The 10,453-nt window shown below is 45.8% G+C and overlaps 1 protein-coding gene across 1 annotated transcript; it reads left to right on the top strand.

Moving 5' to 3' along the window:
- Positions 1-5,002: 5,002 nt before the first annotated feature.
- LOC124692589 (adenosine kinase 2-like) lies at positions 5,003-9,962 on the top strand. Its single transcript, XM_047225990.1, has 13 exons — positions 5,003-5,158; positions 5,723-5,776; positions 5,869-5,915; positions 6,016-6,047; positions 6,135-6,236; positions 6,334-6,401; positions 6,978-7,054; positions 7,545-7,642; positions 7,712-7,782; positions 8,003-8,069; positions 8,148-8,270; positions 8,881-8,941; positions 9,629-9,962. The coding sequence occupies exons 1-13, from the start codon at positions 5,076-5,078 to the stop codon at positions 9,769-9,771; spliced, it is 1,026 nt and encodes a 341-aa protein (XP_047081946.1). The 5' UTR covers positions 5,003-5,075; the 3' UTR covers positions 9,772-9,962.
- The last annotated feature ends 491 nt before the right edge of the window (positions 9,963-10,453 follow it).

Raw genomic sequence — 10,453 nt, 5'->3', positions numbered from 1 at the left:
TTAGCCTGTGATAGTGCAACCTTGGATGTACTGATCCATGTTTGAAGGTTGTAGCTTACATCACTAGAGGGCAGTGCCATATTTCCTAGAAAATTTCGTTGGATTCAAATTAAGAGCTATGGCATATGACAGCTTGAAGAGGGCCACTTTCACACAAGTCTTGAGTTGCGTGTTCTGATCCTTCCTGTCACTCATGGCAGGCAGAGATCATGTTTTGGTAAATTCATGGTAGATTTTTGCTAGAATAGCTGGTCCCACAAACGTTGGATGGATGTATTGGATGCATGCTAGGTGTAGTGCGCGGTTGGAAAATCATGATTCAGGAAACTCATGCCTGTACATGGACTTTGTTTCTTTCCTCTTATTTTTGTATGTGAATTAACTTCAAGTCAAACCGTATGGTGGTCGTGTCAGTGTTGTTTTGGCTAGCTGAAAGTAGATAATCTGGGATTGCTATATAGAAGATCTTGGACAAGCCTATTGTTTAGTTACGCTGAATAAGTGTAGGCTTTTATGCAAGCAGTAATTGTTAAATGATGGGTGACTCTCTTTTGGTTAACTCCCTAGCTATTGTAAACAACCGCCAGGTTATCCGTGTATAAACCAACATCTATAATAAATTGGTAGGCAACCAAAACAATTTAAAACTGATGTCTATATATAAAGTCAATTACTTCTTGACACCGCTGCCATTGATCCTTCCTTAATTCAAGCACCCAGTGCAATCTTCTTAGACCGAGTTGGAGAGAACAAACAAGCTACTGTGGTAACAAACATATCATTATAATTAGAAAACCATCACTCACAAAAATTTCGACATTGCGAACACACAGTCTTTATTATTTACCATTGATAACATATGGTAACTGAGAATCATAATATACTATCACCTTTCCACTGACAATACGCTCACAGGCCACAAAGGTCAAAAAGACCAAGAAAGCAAAAAAACAATTGTAGCCCATTACCCCCATATAAAAATACTACATCTCATTTTTTTAACAAAATATTAAACTGTCCATATGGTCTCTAACCATATCTATAATTCTCTCACATATGGACGGGCGCAGCAACGCGCGCAATCATGGTGTAGTGTGTATGTAAAGCGAATTGCAGTGTGGTGCAGTGCGGCGCAGTGCCGAAGATCTAGCTATTTATAGGAGGGTTACGGCGGTTGGTCTAACTAAAATATCTGAGCCGGCTCTAATGAAATATCTCTAGCCGACGTCCTGGAGGTATCCAAAGTCCAAACGCGACATGTCCTACAACCTGCACTAACATGCATCACATCCTACAACCTGCCTAACATGCATCACATCCACGCAAGGGCCAGATTATGACTCAGCCACTAGTGTACTGCCAGCAAGGTATATGCACACTCTAAGTCCCAGCCACGTTGCCTTGTCCATGCATACTTGAATCAGGCCGACGTTGCATGGATGCAAAACTCCACTTCTAATCTTTCTTCCAGGTCATGCATAGATGTTTCTGTTAACCACTTCTAGCTACTAACTTAATCGACACGCATTTGCAAATCAAGTCCTATTGCCACTTGGATTAACTACACAAATTTATCTTGCATGCAAAGATTAGCAGCCTAATTAAATACTAGAGATCAATTAAAAATATAATTAGTAGGAAATTACCAGGCACTTAAATTAATAAATTACTGAAGATTTTGGGTTGTCACAGCGGCTGTCGCTCGGCCATCTATTCTTCCCATCCCTACTCCCTAGACTACTCCATGCTGGTTGACGCTTGACTGAGAGATGCACGACCTCTTTTTGCCCTGCGATTGTCTAAAGGTGCCTATCTTGTAGGTGGTGGCCGGCCTCTGAAGGGGATGTCATAGACGGATTGGCTCGTCTATAGTAGAGGTGTTACATGTCCGCCCGCCCAACAATCACAGTGAACCTTGGGTGCTCCTACGAGGGACTGCGAGGCCAATAAGCCATCCCGTCCTGGGTCCTTTTGCTTAGCAGATCGAGCGCAGGACCGTTGCAACGCACGAGTATGTGTGCTAGTATTAACCAAAATGTCTTCATCCACACGTAGGCTCAGCAGCCCACGTTCGATTTCGCCGCGTGTCACGGTCCCACATGTCAGCGCTCGTGTGCAAAAATAGAGCCACAGTCAGTGACTAGTAGGCCCCGCGAGGTTTGGTCGAGCCCGACTAAAAAAATGGCGTATTTCACAACCATCAATTAGCCGGCCCATCTTGAATTTGTGCGCGGACGAGCATGAGCTACCTAGCAATGGGAGGTGCTGTGTGCCGACCTGGTCGGCACGCACCAGGCGTCGCACACCCGCCAGTGTTTGGACTGGCCCACTATTCCTCTCACCTCTCTTTTTATTTGTTTTTGTTTTTTCTTTTTCTTTTCCATTTTTCAAAATTGAAGTATTTTTAAATTCAAATTTTTAAAATCTGAAATTTTTAGATATTTTAGTTTTTTTAAAAATCTGAACTTGTCAAAAACGTAAATAATATAAAATTTTGAACATTTTTTAGATTGAACATTTTTCAAAATTTGAAAGTTTTTTGAATATGAACATATTTTAAATTTAAACATTTTCGAATACAAATTATTTTAAATTTGAATGAATTTCTAATTTGAACAATTTTCAATTTTAAATATTTTAAAATTTAAGCATTTTCTAAATTTGTACTATTTTTGAAATGAAAATTTTCAAAAATAAAAAAGAAACAAAAAGAAACAAAAAAGAAAAAGAAAAGAAAAAGAAAAGAAAAAACGAAAAAGCAGAAAATAGAAATGAACGGCAAAATGGGCCGACCTGGCCGGTTCATACCGCGCCGGGGTGTGCGGTGCACGGGTTTAACGGTCGACCTGATCGGTGTATAGGAATTTGCCCCTAGCAATTCCCTAACTCTCTGTCTTTTTTTTTTTGTTGCTTTGTCATGCATCATCGAATGGGGACTAATAAGGCAACTTAAGTGGTCCACAGCCTTTCAGGATCACATTGATCAATCGCGGGCCAAAAGTTATAAGTGGGCTAGATATCACAGCCCAACAAACCGGGTTTGGCAATATTCAAGCATTCCCAATAAGAAAAAAAAGGCCTTAGGGCATCTCCAACCGGGCGACCCAAACGGACGGCCCAGCGCGTCCGTTTTGGGCCGTTTGCGTGCCCGCCCGGACACGCGGACAGCGCCCCGCGTCCGCGTGTCCGTTTGGGTCGCACGCGGCGCCCAACGCGGCGACCCAAAGAGACGCCACGTGGTTCGTCTTCGCTGCGCGGCGCTGCGCCATGGCGAGGCCTCGACGGGACAGCCATGGCGGGAGGTGGAACGCGCGGGAAAGATCCCGCGCGCACCAAGGTTCCCGCGCGCGCGAAAACGCCATTGGCGCGCGCTCGCGCCCAAGTTTCCCGCCGCACCGCCGGCTATAAAGACGGCGGCGGTCTCACCCGCACCGCATCACCGTTCTCTTCCCCTCCACCTTCTCCGGCGCCATGCCGCGCACCCTTCGGTCCACATGGGCCAAGCTCTCCCTCGCCGCCCGGCCAGGTTCCCGCGGACGGACGAGGAGGAGCGCGCGGACTCGCGGTGGGTCGCCGACGACGAGGCGCTCCGCGTCGCCGCCGAGGCGGCGGCAAAGAAGGCCGGTGACGCGGAGACGGGGAAGCGGCGGCCGCGGAGGGCGGCACGAGACCCGGACGGCCGGGTACGCGGCCGTGGAGGAGGGCGGACGCCGCGGAGGAGCCCGTCGCCGCGGAGGACCTCGCGCCGGCGAACATCAACGCCGCCATCGAGGAGCCGTCTCGCCGACCTCACGCGCGTGACGAAGGAGCACGAGGGCATCCGGCGGGCCGGCCGCCGCCGCCAGGCGACCTCCTCGGCCGGAAGAACGAGCCGCTCGCTATGCGAGCGGCCCGTGACCTCATCCGGATGCCGTCGCCCGAGCGGCGCGCCCGGGAGGATGCTCGCGTCGGCGGAGCGCGGCCGGCAAGAGCGCATGCGCCGGCGGCAGGCAACCACGAGGCCCGAAAGCCGGCCGCGTCGGCCCGGAGGCGCGCACCGCCGTGGAACGCGCCGCCCGCGGGAGCTTGAGGTATGCGGGAAGCGGATGGTTCCGCCTCGGAGGCGGAGCCGCGAGCGCGCCCGAGCCGCGGCCGGCGGAGAGGAGGAGGATGATGCCCTCCGTCCAAGCCGCCGAGGCCCGCGAAGCCGCCCGCGCCGCCGCCGACGCCCGCGCCGCCGCCGACGCGCCACCCGGCCCGTAGAAAGCCGGAGTGGAATCCTCACGCGTACAGGCCGCCCGCGTCGAGTGAAATCCACGGCCCCGACGGCGAGCCGGCGAGGAGTCGCCGGCGAGGCCGCCGGCCCCGTACGTATAGGATAGAAGTAGTAGCTAAAAAAAAAATGTAATGAGTTCTATTTAATGAAATATATTATTTATGCCTATGACACGCGGGCCAGGGGCGGACAGCGGGCGGACGCGAGCGACCAGCCTTTCGCGTCACGTGCCACGCAAACCCGGCCAAGATTTGGGCCGGGTTTGCGTTGCTCCGACGCCGCGGGCATCCGTTTTAGGGATGGGTCCGCCGCGGCCGGGCTTTGTCCCGACGGACCCATCCGGACGCGCGGGCGCGGGATGGGTCGCCCGGTTGAAGATGCCCTTACATCCTAAATGTAAGCCCAGGGGACCTCTCTGCGCCGCACCACTAATGATCACCGACCAATTTCTGCGCGGTTGGTGGGCGAAAAAGACCCCAAAATTTCTCCACCGACCCGTAGAGCTCAGCAGCCCACCGTTCGATTCCGCCGCGTGCGGAATCGGTCCCACACGTCAGCGCCCGCGTGTAGAAACAGCGCCGGTAGCATTAGCACGTGGTGGGTAGGATTAGCCTGCAATGCAACGCCCACCAACCACGCCGGAGCCACGGTCGCTGACAAGTGGGCCCCGCAAGGTTTGGTCGAGCCCGACTAAACCCCCCGCCGCACCCACCATCATCGTCCCCTCCACCACACCTCACGAACTCGCCATTCGCCAGCACAGACCTGAGATCTCGCTCTCGCCCTGCCCCGCGCGCCGTCGTCGACAGCAGCTGAGAGAATGGCGGCCAACGGCGTGCTCCTCGGGATGGGCAACCCCCTCCTCGACATCTCCGCCGTCGTCGACGAGGACTTCCTCGCCAAGTACGCGGCCCGATCTCACTCGCCCTCAGCGTTCCGATCTGTGGTTATTTCATTTTTTTGTTTGTTTCCGTTTCGTGTTTGTTTCTGGATCCGTCTGGCTTAGTTTTGTTAGGCTCGATGGGCATGTCGTGTCGGCTCATCAGATCCGAGACGACAAAAATGCTTCGCGAATTACTCTAGTACTAGCATATGCAGCACGCAGCGCAGGAGCAGAGGCCGAAAATTACGTTGTCACTGATACAAAATTATGTACTAGTACTAGATCAATCAATCAGTTCAATTATCTCGTCAGTCTGCCGGTGATCTCTCCGGGCTCCGATCCCCCCTGACACAGTTCTCTACTCTTCCACTCAGTTCGCCGAATTTGTTAGTTTAGATCTCTAAATTCCTGGGACTTGATATGCTCCGTAACCATAACCGTGTCCGATTGACGCTGGAATGCCGGATCCCTGAACGACATAGTGCTTTGGTTTAATTCCATACTGCTGCTTCAGAGCATACTGTGGCCTGTGTACTTGTGTTGTCATCATGACTGTGCTGACATGCTTTTCTCTCCTATTTTAGGTATGACGTCAAGCTCAACAATGCCATCCTCGCTGAGGAGAAGCACCTGCCCATGTAAGCATTTCATATCGGCCCTGGATATTCCAAAGTTTTTTTTATTGCGTACAATTGCACTAGTTTCTTACTTCATAGCGCGATTCTGGCAGGTATGACGAGTTGTCCAGCAAGGGCAATGTTGAATATATTGCTGGAGGTAATGCTTTCTCAACACTGAATGTGCTAGTATTTCTTTTTCTCATCCTGTTGTTGAATTTTCTGACTGTTTGTATCTGAAAATCCTTTTGATGTTCCAGGAGCCACCCAGAACTCTATCAGGGTTGCCCAAGTAAGCTCAGAACCCACGAAAACCATGACCACCCAAAATATTTTGCCACACCTGTTTGTTTACTCTATTTAAATCATGTCATTGCAGTGGATGCTTCAAACCCCTGGTGCAACTAGTTACATGGGCTGCATTGGAAAGGACAAGTATGGTGAGGAGATGAAGAAGAATGCGCAGGCTGCAGGAGTTACCGTTAGTTCTTTCATCCTGCAATTTTTTATCACAGTAAATGTTCTGCTTTGTTTGTTAACTGACTAATGTGGCCTTGGTCTTGTTACGTATCTTCCAGGCTCATTACTACGAGGATGAGACTGCTCCTACAGGCACATGTGCTGTCTGTGTTGTTGGTGGCGAAAGGTCTGCAACCTTTGATCATACCACTTACCAGCTATTGTTTTTCCTGCTACTCTGTGGCTTCAGAATTTTATAAAAGGAAATCAATTAGTTTTACGGTTTATATTTGTAATGTTTAGTTGGTTACTACTTTGTTTGATTAAAACCACATCAGTATGCTCTGATCCTGAGTGATGATAGATTATATCCATCCACATTCTCTATAATTGTTAATAATTATCTGTGCATCTCACTTTAATTAGGAAGAAATGTTTAACACTTGTGGTGCTGAATTATCCTGTGATGCATGTCATTAGTTCAATGAAGTTAAGTTCCTCTAGACATCTTGTCAGTTTTTGGGCTACCAGTGATGTGTTATAATAAGCGAAATGAACAAAGTTATTTATTTTGAGTAAAACACTTACTGACAAAAAGAAAAGAAATGCCATATAATTATTGAAACTAAGACAGGCTTAAACACACATTCCTTTGTGTCTATTATTTCTTAGTTATGTGCAAGCATGTATCCTGTCCTTCTACAGCATTTTGATCCTAAGCACCTATCTAAGAATATCTGAATTTTTTTCTGTCTGTGGCCAGGTCATTGATTGCAAACTTATCTGCAGCGAACTGCTACAAATCTGAGCATCTAAAGAAACCGGAGAACTGGGCACTAGGTATTATATTTGTTTTGAGCTCTTGTAAACCCTTAGCTAGGATTATGTTCATCATTGTTTTATCGGGGTTTGCTTGCGTACTGTATACATACTCTGAAGCTCAAATTCTAAAGATGTTCGTTATGCTATGTATATTGAGCAACTTTAGGGTGTGTGTTCAGATGATGCTTAGAAATAGGTATGTCAAGCATGATCCAAATGAAGACCTGATTCAAACAGGCCTGGTTACAGCTGTATCACTAATTCAGAACAACACCAGTGCTTTCATGTTTGGGTTTACCTTTGGCAACGCTAATCTTCTGTCATTGATAGTGAAGAAGACCTTTTCTAACTATCACCATATATTTTTTTTTTGTTTCTGAAATGAATGACTAATAGAGATAGCAAGTTGGAAATTGTAGTTTAATGGTACATGACGTTTACTTAGCTATATTATCTTAGTTTATTTGATAACTTATTTCCTAACAATTGTCACATTTGTTGCTCACAGTTGAGAAGGCAAAATACATCTACATTGCTGGCTTTTTCCTCACTGTGTCCCCTGATTCTATTCAGCTTGTTGCTGAGCATGCTGCTGCAAACAACAAGGTAAAGTCTAGAGCAAAATTTCTCCCTGTGAAGTGGTAGCTAGTGTTTAATTGGCTGTGCTGTTTCCAGGTTTTCTTGATGAACCTCTCTGCTCCCTTCATCTGTGAGTTTTTCCGTGATGCCCAAGAGAAGGTTCTTCCGTAAGTATTACCTGCTCTTCCGTGATGCTTGATGTTTTGGACATTAGTTGAGATAATGTATAGCAGCTTAACTCAAAATGCATCACCAGTGTCCACTCATGTCAAGATATTTTCCAACTTTTACCAAATGCTAATCCTTCAGTCTATTAAAGTTTGGGGTAGTTCATGGAGATTTTGTGTCCTTTGTTTAACACATGTTTTGTGTGTATTACCACTTTAGGTATGTGGACTACATCTTCGGAAATGAAACTGAAGCAAGGATCTTCTCTAAAGTCCGTGGGTGGGAGGTAATTACTCATTCTTCGCACAATATTTTCATATGGTTATTATTGTTTTGTTGACAAATTACATGTGTAAATTTGTAGACTGAGAACGTTGAGGAGATCGCTTTGAAGATCTCACAACTGCCTCTGGCTGAGGGAAAACAAAAGAGGATTGCTGTGATTACTCAAGGTGCTGACCCAGTAGTTGTGGCTGAGGATGGGAAGGTACATGTTATCTTCAGTATTATGCATGAACAGTTGGATTATAGGCAAACCTTTTTAATCATACATATTAGTCATGGAAACCTGCTGGTACACAACTTCTTGTTTGAAAGTATATATGCTTGTTTTGTCCCATTTTGTCCAATCATAGGCTGGTAGGACTCATAGGAAGGACGGCTAGTTCTTTCTTTTGAGCAGACTAGTTGTTTCCCTAACAATATGTTTACTTATTCAAACATGCCACATTAGTAAGCAAGTAAAGCAATCTGTTTCCGTAACAATTTGTTTGCTCACTCAAACACGCCGTATCAGTAAGCAAATCTGCTTTGTAAGCAGAATGGTAAAGCAATCTGTTTTACTAACAGTTTGTTTGCTTATGCAAATGTCGCCTCGGTAATTGTAATTGACGGATTAATGAACACTTGGTGTCGCCTCGGTAATTGTAATTGACTGATTAATGAACACTTGGTGTTGCCTCGGTAATTGTAATTGACCGATTAATGAACACTTGGAGCTTCATACAGAATTTAGTTCATTCAATTTATGTGAAGATATTATGCTGAACATATTTTTTTTGAGAGTAATGCTGAACATATTTATTATCCACGAATAGGTGAAAACATTCCCTGTGATCCTATTGCCCAAGGAGAAGCTTGTTGACACCAATGGAGCAGGTATGCTTTTCTTCTGTGTTATTTGTCGATATTGTTGTCCACTCTGTCAACTGTCAGTTTAAAAGGACCCTGCTTAAACACTAGATATCTGTTCTATGATAGCTGTTATCTACTGGCACGCCTACCAACCATTTTCTTCTTTCATTTTTCATGCTATCTGAAATATTGAAAAGGCCAATGCAAATCTATCTTTTGGTAAACAATGTTGTGCATTAGCAAAACAATGTTGACATAAGCTAATAAAGTATGAATTCCTACAATAGCAAAAAATAGTATATCTGGATCACTTGTAACGGCACTGATTGATCATCAAATATATAATAGAGCTGTTTCAGTTGCACAAGATATGCTACTAGTTAAGTCACAACTCATAAGCAGCAGTTACATATAACAAATACAACTCTTTGTTATACAATTCTACAACAACAACAACAACAACAACAACAACAACAACAACCACGCCTTTTAGCCATGGACAGCGGTGCGTGGAAGTTAGCTATCCACTTTCCGGAACCATGACTTGGCTTCGAGATCTTTTGTTATACAACTCTACTGAAACATATTCATTTCTTGGTTATATTGATTAAAAGTGCCACACAAACAGCAGCATGATTTGGAATTTGGACAGTGGGATTCAGTTAAGATTTGTTTGCTGTCCCTGACTAGCTACCCTCCATTTCTTATTAGGTGATGCTTTTGTTGGAGGCTTCCTATCTCAGTTGGTTCAAGGGAAGAGCATTGAGGACAGCGTGAAGGGTGGTTGCTACGGAGCAAATGTTATCATCCAGCGTTCTGGCTGCACTTACCCTGAGAAGCCTGACTTCAACTAGAACAAATTCAGCGGCGTTACGGAAAGCAACACTTAACCACTTAATGGTTCGGCCTGTTTTCCCTGTATTGTGTTGAGGCTTTCCATCTGATCCGGCCTATATTTTTTGGCTGTGATATCTGTTACATTCCTATGTATGGTACTTTTATCATTTTTATAAGGCATGATTGCCATTATATGGTGTGTTTGTCATATCCGTCTGGCAAAGCGTGGCCAATTTGGCTGAAAATATATGGTCGAGTCCAGTCAATTTTTATTGTCGTGTTTGCTTTGGCAAAGTACTTCAAAGCATGCATGGCTAATGTGGCTGAACATAGAGTGTATTGTGGATGAAGAAAAGAGTCAGGTAACTCCTCACTGTCACCTAGAGGATGAGTTTTTTTTTACAAAAAGCTAACAATTAATATACATATGAGACCAATTACTCCTCACTGTCAATACATCGAGGATGCACACAGTCTTATTTTACATCAACGGCGAGCAACAACCATGGGTAATCATCTTCTCTATCTAAATAGGGGACCCCGTTTCTCTGCCCTCACATGTGCCCACGTCACCTCCTTTTTTGTAGTGCTACCACAAAGCGTGTCTGGCTTGGTTTCGTTTTCTATCCCCAGTTTCCGTTTAATCTTCAACTAAATGTGACACACCATGCAGTCCTTTACTTCATGCAAACAAAATGC

The sequence above is a fragment of the Lolium rigidum genome, chromosome 2 (assembly GCF_022539505.1).
Source record: "Lolium rigidum isolate FL_2022 chromosome 2, APGP_CSIRO_Lrig_0.1, whole genome shotgun sequence".
Taxonomy (NCBI): Eukaryota; Viridiplantae; Streptophyta; class Magnoliopsida; order Poales; family Poaceae; genus Lolium; species Lolium rigidum.
The sequence above is the reverse complement of the archived record's forward strand: the minus strand, read 5'-3'. Positions and strand labels throughout refer to the sequence as shown.

What these genes read in the sequence shown, in the direction of transcription:
- LOC124692589 (XM_047225990.1), top strand. Translation starts at nt 5,076, where the DNA reads ATGGCGGCCAACGGCGTGCTCCTCGGGATGGGCAACCCCCTCCTCGAC. An exon ending in GAGGAGAAGCACCTGCCCAT is followed by an intron (nt 5,777 to 5,868) that starts GTAAGCATTTCA and finishes CGATTCTGGCAG; the next exon opens with GTATGACGAGTTGTCCAGCA. An exon ending in ACCGGAGAACTGGGCACTAG is followed by an intron (nt 7,055 to 7,544) that starts GTATTATATTTG and finishes TGTTGCTCACAG; the next exon opens with TTGAGAAGGCAAAATACATC.